The sequence below is a fragment of the Papio anubis genome, chromosome 11 (genome assembly GCF_008728515.1).
Source record: "Papio anubis isolate 15944 chromosome 11, Panubis1.0, whole genome shotgun sequence".
In the NCBI taxonomy this organism is placed as follows: domain Eukaryota; kingdom Metazoa; phylum Chordata; class Mammalia; order Primates; family Cercopithecidae; genus Papio; species Papio anubis.
The window spans coordinates 103,178,878-103,196,295 of NC_044986.1; the positions used below are offsets into that span (position 1 = coordinate 103,178,878).

Below are 17,418 nucleotides of genomic sequence, written 5' to 3' on the forward strand. Positions count from 1 at the left end.
CATTGTAAATTCATGACCAGCAATTGAGAGGGCCTCACTGCACACCAGGTTTCTACATTTCTTTTGTAAACTTGATTTCTCCTTCTCAAAAGAACAAAATTATTTCAAAGATTTCTACTATCCTTGAACATTTAACACTCCTACTTCCCCCTTTCTTTCCTCCTCACCCAGCAAAATTTTCAGAAAAAATAAAGTTACCAGATGGAAACTCCATCAACTTCCAACTTGCAAATTCAAATCTACCTATATCTGCACATGTTCTTCTATTACATCAAAGAAAATATCCAAGGCCAATCCCTAATAGGTGCTTTGGCTTTTTTTTTACTCACTCACTTTCATTAATTAATTCATGTATTTAATAAACATTTATTGAATCCCTATTAAGTGCCAGACACTAAGACTAGCACATTAGATAACTCAATCTCCTATTTTCACAGAATGGACACATTCTCATCTTATAATACTTTATATTATTAATATAATATAAATTAATAATACTTTATATTATTAATCATCCCTTTTGTCTCATGAGTAGTCAACTCCTCCCTGTCTACTAAATTCCTCCATTACTTCTTTTGAATCCAACTTACAAAAGGCCAATTTAGATGCAATACAATGAAGTTATTTTCAGTGTAAGTTTGATGAGTTTTGAGGAATGTATACATCTGTATAGAATTTTAAAAAACAGATCTGTGTAACCAACCACTCCAAACAATATGTGAAGATTTCCATGCCCCAAAACATTCTCTCTTGCCTCATTGCAGTTAATTCCCCTCCTATGACTGGTCCCAGACAACCACTGATCTCCTTTCTTTCACTACAGATCAGTTTTGCCTGTCCTATAACCTAGTAGTAATGAAATTACTACATAGGGACCCTTTGTGTAGGCTTCTTTCATGTGGCAGAATATTTTTGGGATCCATGTTTCATGGATCTCATTTGTTTTTGCCTTTCTTTTTACTGCTGAGTAGTATCCCATTGTATATCACAATTTGTTTATCCATTCAACTGTCGATGGACCTCTGGGTTGTTTCAGGTTGGAGCCATTATGTATAAAGCTGCCATGCACATTTTTATACAAGTCTTCTTATGGACAAATATTTTCATTTCTCTTGAGCAAATGCCTAGAAGTAAAATTTCTGGCTTGTCTGGCAAGTGCATGTTTAACTTTGTAAAAAAAATATAATTTTGGGGCACTGCAGCTCATGGCTGTAATCCCAGCACTTTGGAAGGCTGAGGCGGGAGAATCACTTGAGGCCAAGAGTTCAAGACCAGCCTGGGCAACATAGTGAGACCCTATCTCTACAAAAAGTTAAAAAATTAGCCAGGTGTGGTGGCGCGCACCTGTAGTCCTAGCTACTTGGGAGGCTGAAGTGGGAGGATTGCTTGACCCAGGAGTTCAAGTCTGCCATGAACTACAATCATACCACTACATTCCAGCCTGGGCAACAGAGTGAGACCCTGTCTCAAAAAAGAAAAAAATACAATTTAGTTTTCCAAAGTAGTTCTACCATTTGCATTCCCATCAGCAATGTATCTGTATCCAACGTAGTACTTTTATCTCTTCAGTTATTTAGGTCTTAATTTGTCTCAGGAATGTTTCACAGTTTTCAGCATATAGGTATTGATTTTATTTTGTTAAACAAATGTCTAAGCATTTCATTGTTTCTTATGCTATCGCATAGCCTTTTTTGCCATCATGTATCTTAAACTTGTGTTATTAGGTGAATAACACTTAGGACCATTAGAAAAATAAACCTTTGTATCATTATAAAATGTCCATCTTTTTCTCAGGTAATATTCTTTGTCCTGCAATTGTAATATATTTCATTTGGTATTAACATAGGTGCTCCAGATTTCTTATGATTAGTGTTTGCATGGTATATATCTTTTATTATGTTTTTATTTTTATGTGTACCTTCATATGTAAAGGAAGATTCTTATAGACAGGTTAGAGTTGAGTCTTGCTTTTTTACTCAGTTGGACAATACTTTTTATTGGAATATTAGATTATATCCAATGTGGTTATTGATATGGTTGGATTTTAATTGATCATCTTGCTATTTGTTTTCACTTGGTCACATTTGCTCCCTGTTCCTTTTATCCTGCCTTTTCTCAGTTAATTTGGTATTTTTTAGTATCCCATTTTACCTCCTCTGTTGACTTATTAACTGATTTTCTCCTGGTTTTAGGTCACATTTTCCTTTTTTGCATACCGAATAATTTTGTATTGGATACTGGGCGTTGTGAAAATTATGTAGCTGAGCATCTAGATTCTTTTGGGGGCTGGGGGAGGAGGAGTGTTCCTTAAAGTATATTGAAGTTTGTTCTGGCAGGCAGTTGTTTTACTTATGGATCAGGTTAATCTATTTAAAGCCTGTCTTTAAGTTTTATTAGGTAGGGCACGACTAGAGAAACCTTTACTGTGGGACTGAGTTTAGCCACACGACTATTAAGGCATGACTTTTCTGGGGACTCTTCTCAATGCCCCAGGTATTCAATAAGACCCTCCATGCCTTCCAAGCAAATTACGTGCTTCCCAGACCGGTGCGAGCTCTAGAAAGGATGTGACTTATAGCACCCTGAGAGTTGTTCATGCATGTCCTTCGCCATGTGGAGTTTCACCCCATACAAATTAGAATTCAGAGAATCCACAGGACCATTAACCGGATTTCTGGAGCTATTGCGGTATGTTGGTTCTTTTTGGTACTCTACCCTGCAAACTGCAGCCACCTTATCCTCCCTGAACTCTGATTTCTTGAAACTCTTTTAAAATAAAAACCAACTTTCCTTAGATAGTAATCATCCTCCATATACCACATTACACTTCCTTGTCTTTCACAATCAAAAACCTTACGAATATTTACTTGTCTCACTCTCACTCCTTGCTGCACATATCCAATCTGACTTTCACCCTCATTAACTTACCAAAATAGTTCGCACTAAAGCCACCATGTGGGAGCACCATGTCACCCAGGACTTTTTGAGAGTTTTATTTCATTTCTAAAGAAAATAATACAATAATACTTGAAACTATAGAGAGTTATGGTGTATTTAATTGTCAGGCCTCCATCTCTCTTTTTATTGTTTTTATTCATGGTGGTTTGGGGGTTGAAATTCCTTGGATGACTGGGCTTGCCTGCTTGCTTTTCTTTCTCTTCTTCCACAGCTGTTATTTTTCTGAATTTAACACACTGCATTATGTCTTTGATTTACATGTCTGCTTCAGTATATTGTACTTCCATTCGCTCCGTTGCTCAGGCTTGATTTCTCAACTTGTCCCCTTCTCACACTCCATGTCCTACCCATCAGCATATCCTGCCAGCTCGACCTTCAAAGCTCCTCCTCACTCTGGCCACATCTCATCTTCTTCATGGCGACTTCCTGGGTCCAAGCTGCCATTAGATCTTAACTGCACATATCCAATCTGACTTGTAACAACTTCCAAGCTGCTCTTCCAGTTTTCATGTTTCTCCCACATTGTAGCTAGAACAATCTTATTTTTCATTTTAAATACAAATCAGATGTCACTACTCCTCTCTTTGTCACATTCCAATGAATTCTCTTTTGTGCACATTAGGAAAAAATCCAACTTGCTTAACATAGCCTAATGTCCTACATGGTCGTCACCATCTCGCCATCTTTGTGACCCCCTCCTACAACTTGCTCACTAATCTCCTGCCACACTAACCTTCCTGGCGTTCCTCAAACACACTGCATAAGGCAGTGTGGTCTGGCTGGGTTCCCCTCCCAGATTTGCACAGAACACCTCCTCGTTTCATTTAAGTGTGTTTTGGTTGAGATCCCACCAAGAAGGCCTGCCCTGACCAAGATTCTATTTAAAGAGGCCCCATCACACTCCTTACCATATCCGACTTTATTTTTCTTCATTCATCGTCTCACTATCTGAATTATATTGTTATTAATTGACTGTTTCTCCCACTATAATATAAGCTGCCTTGGGGCCTGAACTTTCCTTTCTCCCCATCTTTATGCCCAGGATGTGGAAGAATGCTTGCATATGGTAGGCACTCTATATTTGTCCAGCAAATAAATACATTTCTTCAGGCAAAGGACCATGCTGTTTCTCTGTCTCCATCACCTATGGACAATACCTGGAAGATGGAAGTACTTGGAAAATGTCTGTAAAGAATGTATGAAAGTGCCCCTGGAAACTTTTTCTATTCTTGTGGCCTTAAAGTGCCTTAACTGTGTACTGTTTGCTGATGTCAGGAGAGAGGGCTCTGAATCTGAGGTCCATGGAGCTATCAGTAGGCTTTGGGGGTACATCCTCTATGTGAAATTACATGTAAAACACTTGGAGTACATTTCAGAGGGAGGAGGGTCCACAGTTCCCAACCTACCTTCAAAAGGCTCCTTGATTGCCCCGCAAACTCCTAAAAACCACAGCCTTAGATCGTCTTCACCACTTACGGCACCTTCCCTCATGTCCCAGCTGGCCATCTTCTCTACCAACCCACATCCAAAACAGATTTCCCTTCCCTCTTGGAACTTTCATCCCAGAGACCTCTCATGTTTCTATATTTTTCAAGCTGATTATATAAGCATGTGAATAAGGATACAATGGTTAAGCACAGGTATGTCATGATCGCCATAGAAAAACAAGTGTCAGAGGAGTAGGTAGAGTACACGAAAATACATTTAAACATAAGCTTTAGTAAATATCATTTAATAGTCACATGTGGTTATTTAAATGTGATTCTATAATAATTAAAATTAATTTTAAAGACCAGGTGCGGTGAGTCATGCTTGTAATCCCAGCACTTTGGGAGGCCGAGGTGGGAAGATCTCTTGAGCCCAGGAGTTCGAGACCAGCCTGGGCAACAGAGTGAGACCCTGTCTCTACAAAACATACAAAAATTAGCTGGGTATGGTGGTGTGTGCCTTTAGTCCCAGCTACTCAAGAGGCTGAGCAGGGAGGATCACTTGAGCCTGGGAGGTGGAGGCTGCAGTGAGCCATGATTGTGCCATTGCATTCCAGCCTGGGAGACAGAGCAAGACCCTGTCTCAAAAAAAAAAAAAAAAAAAAAAAGAAGAAGAAAAAGATAATATGGGGGATGAGAAGCTTAAAGGGAAGCTTCAGACTAAGAGTTGCCATCCAATGGGCTGACAAAGAAGAGGAAATACCAATGTTTGGCAGAGAGTAGAGAAACTTGGCATGACACTTGTTTCTCCTACGGAGCCTGTACCGTTATAGTAATTTTTTATTAAAAAGGGCACTGAGAATAAAATGATAGCTATAACAGAGTGCCATGTGACTAAATAAATAATACTGTGCTGTCGTTACATATCCCATCTGCTTTCCCATAAGAAAGTCACAGTCACCAACAAGCTTGTTGAGAAACTATAATTTCACACTCTTTGCAAAAATAAGTGATAAAACAAAATTATTTACAAAAAGAATGAAAGAAAATGGAAGCATTTTGGCTAAGTTTTGAATTTTAAGCCCAGTCCATTAGAGTGGCCATAGGCTTCTAGACATATTTTTATGTCTCTGTTAAGGAATAATACTGCCTAGAATAGTGCTGTCCAATAGCACTTCAGCAATGAAAATGTTCTGATTTTGTGCTATCCAATATGGTAGTCACAGGTCACAAGCGGTTCTTTATTCTTTAGCATTTGAAATGTACCTAATGTGACTGAGAATCTGAATTTTTAACTTCCTTTTAAAAAAATAGAGACAGAATCTTGCTGTTTTTCCCAGGCTGATCTTGAACTCCTGGCTTCAAGCGATCCTCCCACCTCAGCCTCCCAAAGTGCTGGGATTACAGATGTGACCCACTGCACCTAGCCTTTAAAATTAATAATTTTAATCATTGTAAGTTCAAATTTTAATAACCACATGTGCCTAGTGGTTGTAGTATTGGCATAGGTCTAAAAAAAAATACAAAATTACAAAGATGACCTCAGTGAAAATAGAGATCATCGCAGTTGAGTGATTTTTACGGTGCCAATAAGTACAAATAAAAGACTTTTAAAATTTCAATTTCAATATGTTTACAACAGCAGTCGTCCCAGATCATGAGGCACTAATTGTATAGGAAAAGAGAGATAGATAAACAGGAGGAGGTAGACAGCATTCATCTAATAGGAACTTTCAGTAGAGAATATCTAGACATCAGTAAAAATTTGCTAAAATGTCTAAAGATTAAAATGAAAGTAGCTAAAATAGCTTTTAGTTTGCTTTATAACCTGATCAAAGTAGCAAACTTTTGGAGTAAGATGAGCAAGCTGAAAATTATCTATATGGTTTTATATAGGTATATTGTTTATGAATTTATATTTTTTATTAATTCATAGTGTTTAACTTTGAGGAGGGAGAAAGATGGGAAAAGAAGTTCATACAACTTTTTTACATAGCAAAATAAGTGATAAAATTATTTACAAGAAGAATGAAAGTAAATGGAAGCATTCTGGCTAAACTTTGAATTTTAAGCCCAGTCAATTTGAGTGGCCATAGGCTTCTAGAATATTTTTATGTCTCTGTTAAGGAATAATACTATCTAGAATAGTGCTGTCCAATAGGCTTTCAATGATAAAAATGTTCTGATTCTGTGCTGCCCAATAGTGCAGGCACAGGCCATTTATTTATTTATCTTTTAAAGTCCACAGTACTGTTGTCAGTCTATGACAAAGAATGAAAGGTTGAGTTCTGAGATTGATGAAGGATGTCCAGGAAAACCCAGGAGACCTCACCCTCTTCCCAGGAATTGGATTTGGTTGTGCGGCTGAGGGGGCATGTTCTACTATTTTCCATTGCTGTGATTCTATACTCACCCTGCTTAGCTTCCTGTGTGCATTTAACTAAGGAAAGAAAGTCCTGACTCATTAGCATAAATATTCAGTTAACTTGATACTTAATCATTATGGTTCCAGGGCCAGGTCATCATCTCTTGGGAGTTTAGATCTTGTGGCTTTATCCACTGAAGCTCAATCACCTCTGAAATATTAAAAGACTACAATTTCCATGCTTGCAAACTCAAAGATCTGACCATAAATTATGATGGCCACACACCAGGCCTCAGGAGACTTCAGTGGCCAGCTGGTCTTCCATGCTTCATCCCTGACTTCCCTGTCTCCTTTGACAGTTCATACAAACTTGTTCAGTTCTGTAGAATGATGAACAGCACCCTCGACTACATCATTAATAACAACATCTACCAAGCTCTTACCTAATGCCAGGCACTGTTCTAAGCATCTTACATTTATCTAACCTTACTTCACTGATGTGAGTGGGTCTTCCTATGAATTAAGCAGTATCACATCCTCACTGTGGTGCACAGACGTTAGAAAGTTCACCCAAGTTCAAAGATGGGCAGAAGTGGATAATGGAGTAAGGACCCAAACTCAGGTGGGATAGCCCCAGAGCCTGTACTCTTAGTCACTGGATATCTTGCCTTATACTAAATCAGGCCTAGTAGAGTCATTTCTATTAGGAATTCTTTTATGCAATATTCCACCGTAAATTTTCCTTTTATTAAAGCATCACAAACAGCCTTTTGGCCAGATATGAAAATGATTTGGAAAGGAAGAATATAGTTGTATTGGTTGATCAAGCCATATCTTTTCCATATGTAGGCATCTTCTTAGTTAGTGTCTCTTTCATGAGAAGAAGATGTAAATCAGTACCATATATGCATATATTAATGTTACTACAAATGAGAATATTAAGAAAAGCAAAGGGAGCTTTTTGTTTTAATCCTATTGCCAACACTTTTCTTGCTGTCTTTATTACTCATTTTAACCTGTAGAGGAAAGTCTGATAAAAATTAAAGTCTTTGGAAACAATATATCTAGGAAACGTATAAGAAGAAATTGCAATTAGTTGACAGAGAAAAGTTTATTTTCTTAAGTAGTTATATTTCTTTTTAAATGTGGTTTTCATTTACAATGTATAGAATAAACCTTTATTGACTTTAGAGGTATATTCTGGAACAAGTTCCAGGTTAAGATACTGTAAATTGTGGCATACTGCTTTGAAGTATGAGAACAAATACTGTAGAAAAGGGCTTATATATTATTTTAATACCACTCTGTCAGTTTTTGTTTGTTTGTTTGTTTTTTGAGATGGAGTCTTGCTCTGTCGCCCAGGCTGGAGTGCAGTGGCGCGATCTCAGCTCACTGCAAGCTCCGCCTCCCAGGTTCATGCCATTCTCCTGCCTCAGCCTCCTGAGTAGCTGGGACTACAGGCACCCGCCACCACGCCCGGCTAATTTTTTGTATTTTTAGTGGAGATGGGTTTTCACTGTGTTAGCCAGGATGGTCTCGATCTCCTGACCTCGTGATCCACCCGGGCCTCCCAACACTCTGTCAGTTTTACAGTCAAAGTAGAAGGGTGGAAGTCCCCTGGGAAAGACAAGGAAAAGTAAGGACCATTGGTCAATGTTACACCCGCCATTGGCTACCTCCAAGGCTGTTGGGAGCTGAGGGAGCAAGAACTCTATTTTGTTAACCACTGGGACTGTGTTTCTCAAGTTCTCCATTGTGTCCCCAAGGATTGGAGTCCAGAGGAGGATATCAGCAAGACATTATGAAGTTATAGAAAGTGTATTGGACACATACATCTATTGTTTATTAGTCCCATAATTCTAATTTTAATCAGAGTATGTTTTTGCTAATAAGATGCCAATAATGCTATTTGGTAGCAAAAAGAGGGGTAATACAAACCTTGGATGCGATGAAAAAAATAAGAGAATCTGCAACATTTTGGGAATGTGTCCTAAGAGAAGCAGCCAGAATGATGAAATCTCATGAGATCACAATGCCTACCCCTGCAAAGGCTTCCTGGACCCAGGAAGACAGACACTTCTGTAGATTTTGTTCCCAACTGTATTGAAGTATCATACCTAGAGGATTGCACAGGGGCGCGTGTGTGTGTCTCAGAAGCAGAGTCCAGAGGATTCTCATGATAATAGATCTTATTTTCCAAGTGCTATGTGCCAGGCACTAAGACCTTTATGTAACTTATTCTGTTTTAAATCATACAACAACAGGAATGAGTTGGATATTACGATTCCCATTTTGGAGCTTAAAAAAAAAAAAAAAAAAAAAAAAAAACACCGAAATAACTTGGCCAAATTTGGCAAATTGGCCACAATAACACAGTTGGCAAGAGGCAGAGCTGGCTCAAGGCCCCCAGGGTCTTAACCACAAAGCTCTCAAGGCTGGGGGCAGACTTCTGCCATTAGCCCAGTTTCCTTCAAATTTGAAATTTCTGTGAGTCTGTGGACTCACTCATTTCTTTTCTAATCCTGTTTTATCTGAAGGAAATCACACCAAATGTCCGTTTCAAAATAAGTTTCTAAACTGAAAATTGTCAAAGGCCATTTTTCACTTTTAACACAACCTTTCAATAATTGATAAACTTTAAAGAGATAAGATAAAATCCTGTTTTTAAAGAGAGAAGAGCTTTTAGTGGGGAATGAATTAGCATTTGGAATAAAGATGATGATTCCAGACTAGTCGCTCGATAGAACTGGAAAGGATAGGGACTTCTCATGTGCAATGGTCATCACCAGACAACCTTATATACATATCTAATAGCTATCGCAGAACTTCCAGTTATTCACTTCATTAATTAACATAAATGAGAGGCTGGCAAATGTAAATGGTAAGTATTTAAAAGAACAACCCAAACTATTTATTCATTAACTAGGCTATAAACATGCCATCTACATACTGGAAAAGCTAATAATTACTCTCTAATTGTGCTAATTATATAATGACAATGTTGTAAATGTTTGTTTATATAATGTTAGATTTCTCTGACTAATCTTATCATTAGTCAGACTTTGGACTTCTGCCATTGCATATTCATGTATATACTGGTACATGCCAAACTGTGTGAACAATTTATTTTTATAACTGGTTGTTAAAGTGCTACTAATATTCAAATCAGAAACTTACCACATCCTTAGAAGGAGACTCTACTTCCTTCTTTATCTTTTTACCCATCCTGGAAAAAGATGCAATATATGTTAAAGTGACATTTGCACATACATTTCTCAATTACCTGTGCCCTTGACAGAAGGTTTCTTTTCTCCTTTAAATTTTTACCTCCTAAAACACAATGCAATACGTGTAGAAATTATCACATATATACAAATAGGTCACCTACATCCCAATTTCAAACTCTGCAATTTTAAGGAACTTATTGATAAGATCATTGAGCATTAGTCCTGGCTTTCAGTTTAGAAAGGAGGTGAATATATTAGTGGCATAACTTAAATAACAAGAAATCATTTAGCTTTTTTATAGCTTGCTTATGATGGGCCTAAGAGACTAAGCCCATCAAGTAACTTTTGAGACCTGCAAGAGTGTTTGTGCCACAAGGCAGAGGTTTTTGTCTATTTTCTTTTACTGATGTATCCCAAACACCTACAACAGTGTCTGGTACATAATCGGCATTTGATATTTATAAACCTCATTAACTCCATTTTTCCTAGGAGTAAAGATCTTATAAATGGTATACAAAATCTACCAGATCTGAATCAACATTTTTGTCCTTTCCCTGGATAATAAAAAGTTTTCTCTCATATAATCCACAGCTCAGTAAAAAAGCAGTAAAAAAATCTGAAGAGATACATCCTGGGAAAAACTGAGGTTACTTCCTTTCTACTTGTCCTCATATGTCCATGTCTGTGTGGAAAGAGTGAAAGGAATGGGATTTATGCTTAGTTAACATACCACAGAGGAGTAACCCAGCCAGGGTTCAAAGAACTTTTCAGGCCGGGCGGGTGGCTCACGCCTGTAAATCCCAGCTCTTTGGGAGGCTGAGGTGGGTGGGTCATGAGGTCAGGAGTTTGAGACCATCCTGGCCAACATAGTGAAATCCTGTCTCTACTAAAATTACAAAAATCAGCTGGGTGTGGTGGCATGTGCCTTGTAGTCCCAGCTACTCAGGAGGCTGAGGCATGAGAATCACTTGAACCTGGGAGGTGGAGGCTGCCGTGAGCCGAGATCGTGCCACTGCACTCCAGCCTGGGCAACAGAGTGAGACTCTGTCTCAAAAAAAAAAAAAAAAATTTCAAGATGTTAATGTCTATTAGAATAACCCAGGAAATCTATCTAGTTTTCTTCAATGAGAGTTTGTGGAATTATGTTCGGCATCAGAGCCATCTTAAACGGTATATCGTAGGAGCAATCTTAAATGGTATATCGTAGCCTTAAGGAAATTACTATAGTCTCAGTAGAAATCCTAGGAAGTAGAAAATCCTTGGGGAGAATCTACAGTGTGAGGGTTAGCTCAAATTGCATGTCAAGGATCAAAAGCAACCCCTAGCATTAGAGACACCAAAATTTATCACATACATTAAAAAGCCACGTCTTCATAGAAACTCCTAGATGCTTCTGAAAGGCATCTATTCCAGGTCTCTAACTTCAGACCACACTACTTGTAAGATTTTTGAGGATCTGTGCAACTTATTCACACTATAGCCAATATACTAAAATGTTAAAATGTGCCTGCATCGCCCATTAAATGTCATTTGCATCATAAAAACTTTTGAAATTTGTATTCAAAATTACTCAGCAAACAGTACATACACCTGGAAATTCTTGTAAAATGAGAAAATTGTTTTCAAATGTAATAAAAAATTTATATTAATAAAACATTTAATTAACCTTAATTTTTCAGTTCTCTTTTCATATTTTAGAGTCAATATAAGCATTTTTTTTCCAAATCTCAAACATCTTCCTTAGGTGCTTGAAAAGTGAACAGGCCCTAGACCTTGTGCCTATAATATTTCAGGCAGACATGCAGAAACTATTCTGGGCAAATGAGAATCTATCCTACAATTAATCTCTGGGAAAAAAAAAAAAAAGAGTTTATAGCACTCTATAACCAGTTCCAAGAGAGCAGCCTTTGATTTATAAAAGAATTGCTTATGAATAATATTCAGGAAGCAATTAAATTACACCTGCATAAAGTTGTTTTAAATCATCTGATTTTCACATAGGAACTAATTTTTCCTACTTCGAGATAGTGTTTTTGAGCAATTGCATAGTGCAGAGGTTAGAAGAGCTTACACAGACAGTATTGCAATGATAGAGTGTCTCCTAAACTAGAGAATGAAGTTGTTTTATCATGACCCGGCATGGTGGCTCACTCCTGTAATCCCAGCACTTTGGGAGGCTGAGGCGAGTGGATCACTTGAGGTCAGGAGTTCAAGACCAGCCTGGACAACATGGCAAAACCCTGTCTCTACTAAAAATACAAAAATTAGCCTGGAGTGGCAATGGCATGTGCCTATAGTCCCAGCTACTGGGGAGGCTGAGGCAGGAGAAACACTTGAGGCCGGGAGGCGGAGGTTGCAATGAGCTGAGATCACGCCATTGCACTCCAGCCTGAGTGACAGAGTGAGACTCTGTCTCCCCGCCAGAAAAAAGCCTATGTGTTTTATCACCATACTGGGTATGATAGTTAATGGAGGAGAGACTGAACAGCTGACATAGGCCCGTGGCAATGAGCTACGGAGATGATCCTTACGAGGGTAATACATTTCACTGTGGAGAATTTGGAAAACAAGGGCACAATGAATAAAATAAAAATCACCTAAAGATAAGCTCAGAGAGATCAATACTATTTCTTTTCTTTTCTTTTTTCTTTTTCTTTTTTCTTTTGAGACAGAGTCTCACTCTGTTGCCCAGGCTGGAGAGTGGCCTGATCTCAGCTCACTGCAACCTTCACCTCCCAGGTTTAGGTGATTCTTCTGCCTCAGCCTCCTGAGTAGCTGGGATTACAGACACTCGCCACCATGCCCAGCTAATTTTTGTATTTTCAGTAGAGACGGGTTTCCCCACATTAACCAGGTTGGTCTCAAACTCCTGACTTCAGGCGATCCACCTGCCTCAGCCTCCCAAAGTGCTGGGGTTACAGGCGTGAGCCACCGTGCCCGGCTTTGTGTGTTTTTCTAAAGCAATTTTAACATCTCTGTCTGAATTTCTATCCCCTACTTTCACCTTCCCTTCCTGGGTTCATATTCCCACTAAATTCTTAAATTAACAAACTCATGAAGTCTCAGTTTCCCTTCATTGCTTCAGTCATCTCCAGTGGATTAGCATAACATGCCATTTCAAATATTTTAAAATCCATTAGCTATCTAGCCAGTCTCTGATTATTGAAATTTGTTTCTAATTTTCTGCAAATATAGACAGGGCTGCAAAGAACGTCCTTGAACATAAAATTTTCATCCATATCCCCAACTATTTCTTTAGGATAAATCTCTAACAGTAAATTAACTGTGTGAAAACTTCAGGGCATTGGATATGCAAACAATTCTTCTCTAAAAATGCATCTTCTTGACTACTGGAGCTATTTTTTTTCACGAGTTGATTGGTCCTTTGTATTTGTTCCTCGTGAACGTTCAGCCTATGATTTTAAATATTTTCTAATGAGTTCTGCTTTGAGAAGATTTAAGGAGGAGTAGGGCTCGAGAAATCGAGGCTACTTCTGAGTTGCTCACGGTCAAGTAACGGAATCTGACTTGATCTCACCTCAGATACCCTCTTGGGCCTCAGTTTTGTCACCTGTTGAATGGGAGGTGGCGGGATGCTTACGAAACCCACCCCAAGCCCCGTCTAACCCTGCGGGCACGGGCAGGAACCAACAACGCCCAGCAAGGTGTTGCCTCACTGACCCCAGCAGTCTGCGCCCACGTGGCATCTTCTCCTTTCCCAGGTTTTCCAGGTAGGAGGCCTTGGGCCTCCCTACCCTGAGGGGCTAACTTTACCTGCGGGGAGATCCCGCCGAGTAGCTGCTCCGCAAACCCAGCAGATGCCCTGGGCGTTAACCGCCAGTCCCTTGTTGTGCCTCGTTGCTAGGCGACGCTGCGCCGCGCCTGCGCGCCTGAGCCCTGGGAACGCACCGGGCTGCGAGGGCGCCGGTTGTCCCGCCGAGGGCAGCGGTCAGTGCGGGAGGAGCCAAGTGCGTCCGCGATTACCTGAATCCAGTGCTTTAGGGGAGAATGGAAACTGGGGGTGGAAGCTGTAAATCAGGAGGCAGTTCAGCCTCAGCTTCTGGCCCGAGGACTGGCTGTAGGTTCAAATACGCAAACACTATTGCATTCTTCCAAATACAGGCGTCAGCCAGAATCTCTGTGCAGATGAAACCCACATCAGCCACCTCCCACCCAGGCTCCGTTAAGCTGTAGACCTGCACTGCCACGTTTCCCTGCACTAGGATGTCCAATCCGTTCCCACAGAACTTCTCATGGCCCTTCAAAGCCCATTCTCTCTTCCTCTTTCTTTCCTCTTCCTGTCATTCTTCCAATCGCCTTGACTCAGAAGGAGCTTCAGCTTCCCTTCGTCCTCCCATGCCCCCCAACCACAGTCATCACTTCAGCCACTTCTTGGCGGCTTACATTTTGTTTCCTGCTTGTTCCCTTTTTCATATCCTTACTGTCACTTCAATCCAGCTCGTCATTTTTTGGCCTTCTGGCTGATGACTTGAGTTCCTCTCTCCTTACAGTTCTTTCTATATATCACAGGCAAATCGGCATTCCAGAAATCATCGTTCCAGTCTTGTCACTTCCCTAATCAAATGTCAGCGGCATCCTAAGATACATTTTCAACACATTGGCCTGGAATTCAAGACTGTCTGCTCCTTCTCTATTCCATCTGTGCAACCTCATTTTCAACCGCTCTCCACCACCCAAGCTCCAGCCAAACACTGTTACCAAAATTTTCCACACTTTTCTCTAGATTTTTTTGCTTATCTATTCATCACTTGATTTTTCAACAAATGCTTATAAAGTAGCTTCTATTTTCCAGGTCATGTGCAACACCTGAAATATTCTTTCATTTCCACTTAATTAAGCCCAGCTCAAATGCCATCTTCATAAAATACTTTTTGATTGCTTTTAGCAAAAAGTCTCTCCCTCTCCTCTTTGACTTTGCAAATTCCATCTCCTACTGGCCCCTGTTGGTCTCCCAGTCCTAAGAATGATAGATGCTTCTTATAATTGCTACTTTTATGTATCTTATGTTCTCTTCTCGTCCTTTAAATTGCCTGATAAACAGCTTTATAACAATTATTTCTTTTCAGTTTTCCATGGTCAAATGCCCGGTGTGATTTCTGTATAGAAAAGATCTTAAGTAATGGTCATGGAAGTAGGAAAAGGATTAAGACCAAGGAGTATCAAGGAAACCAAGGAGGGAGTTTCAAGAATATAAGCGTCATCAAGTGTTATATGATTGGACTTTGAAAAATATACACCTGTATCTTCCAGCTGCTCCGTGTCTTCCATGTTTTTTCCTGTCAGTATATAATTATGTGGAAGCCTCTCCCATGCCTCATCTAAAATGTAAAAACAAATAAAATCCCTTTGATCTTGTTGTTCCTTCTAACCATTATTCTATTGTTCTCTTTCTCTTCTTGGTCATGACTTTTCAAAAAAAGTAGCCAACATTAGATACTTACACATTTTTAACTTCCTATTCACTCTTCAGACTATAGTGACCTGTTTTTGTCCCAGCACTAAAACTATCCATATCCACTGGATGCTTCTTAGTCCTCATCTTGCTTAACATTGCTGCTGTATATAACACTCAATGACACCTCATTCTTGAAACCCTTTTCTTTGTTTCCTTGATACAACTTGTTCTTAATCTTCCTTCTACTTTATTTTATGACCATCATTTAAGATCTCTTCTATACAACAGGGTCTCTCTATGCTGCCCAGGCTTGTCTTGAATTTCTGGCCTCAAGGAATCCTCCTGACTCAGCCTCCTGAGTAGCTGGGATTACAAGCACATATGCCCAGTTGTGGTTTTTTTTACAGAATCTTAAATGTCGAAATTTCCGAGGGATCTGTCCCTTGCTCTCTTTTCACACTATGTGCTTTTCTAGGTGATCTTATTTATATTTGTGACTTCAACTATTGCACATATGTAGCTCCCCATCAGACTCTGATACTGAACTCCAGACCCATATATCCTTCTGCTTGCTACACAGTTCCACCTGGATACCCACAGGCACTTCAATCGTCAACACTACCCACCTAAACTCATCATTTTCCCAGTATAGACATGTTCTTCCATTTATCTAGGGGTACCAACAGATGATCTACCCAAAGAGACCACCAAGTCTGACAGGCATCCTAGACTTATTCCCCTTTTCATACAGTTAATTATTCGATTCCCCTAAAAGTTTTTTGAATTTATTCTTACCTTTCCATTCCCATAGCCCAAGTACAGAAAGTCACTGTCCTTTACCTGAATTCATCTAACAAGCCTTCTGGCAGGTCTTCCATCCTCTAGACTCGTCCTAGCTTCAATTCATCTTCTCCAAGGCAATCAAAGTAATCATTCTAAGATGCAAATTTAATTTGTCTGTGTCCTTGCTGGCTCCAATAGCTCTAACACACAAATGATGAAATGCAACAAGATTCTTAAATTGACACTCAAGATCTTTTCTTGTTTTGACTGCTTCCTACTACAATAGCTTCTGTCATTGTTCAAAAATATAGCAAACTGCTCAGCATTCTCCAAGTACACCATGACATTTTGTGCCCTTCACTCCCCTAATCACCCTGAAAACCACTTATTCATCTTTCAAATTTTAATTCAGTCATCATTTCCTCCAAAAAGTCTTTATTAGCTTTTTCAGACAGTGTGAAGCATTTCTCGTTTGTTGCTATAGCTGTACCTTACGCTTGCTCTGTTGTTTTCACAAGATATTGTAATTTATTTGTTTACATGTATGTCTCCCCACCTCGGCTGTTTCTAAATGTTTTTTAAGTAACTAAAGTTTTTTTAATACTATGAGACAGGCAATTATGAAATGGTTAAAGCACACCATTAAATCCACACCATAATCCTGTGAGGTCTGAATGAAGTACAGGGTGATTAGCAGAAGGTCACTGTACTAGTAAATGGTAAAGACAGGACTTGAACTAAAGTCAGCTTGACTTTTATAGCCATGTTCTGCACCAATACATTATACCAGCCCATCCTGAAATTACAGTGTTGTAACAAGTTGTGATGTGTTTTTATTAAATAATTAAAACTACTGCTTTAATTCTTGTTTTATAGAGTTAGTCTTTGCTGAGTATGTCAAATTTGGGCAGGGGATCATATTTATTTTAACATATACAGTTGGATGGGTTTGGACAAGGGTTTGCAGTTGTGTAACCATCACCCCAGGGAAGTTTCAGAGACCATCTCCATCATCCCAAATTTCCCTTATGCCTCTTTGAAGTCAAATCTCTCCCTCTAACCAACTTCCCTGGGAACAACTGCTCTGTTTTCTCTCCCTATCATTTTGACTTTTCCAGAATGTCTTATAAACAGAACCATGCAATCTGCTGCCTTTTGTGTCTGGCTTCTTTAATTTAGCATAGTTTAGGAGATTTGTCCATGGTGTTGCATTTATCCATAGCTTGTCTCACTTTATGGCTG

General features: G+C 39.3%; 1 protein-coding gene across 1 annotated transcript in view; it reads right to left on the reverse strand.

The window, feature by feature from the left end:
- The window catches only part of ARMC3 (armadillo repeat containing 3), a 114,308-nt gene extending 100,609 nt beyond the window's left edge, over positions 1 to 13,699 (reverse strand). The window contains exons 1-2 of the mRNA XM_031651932.1: positions 13,659 to 13,699; positions 9,928 to 9,976 (exon numbers count right to left, since the gene is read on the reverse strand). Of these exons, the coding sequence (XP_031507792.1) occupies positions 9,928 to 9,976; positions 13,659 to 13,684 (75 nt within the window). The 5' untranslated portion in view covers positions 13,685 to 13,699. The remainder of the gene's footprint in view (positions 1 to 9,927; positions 9,977 to 13,658) is intronic.
- Between the last annotated feature and the right edge of the window lie 3,719 nt (positions 13,700 to 17,418).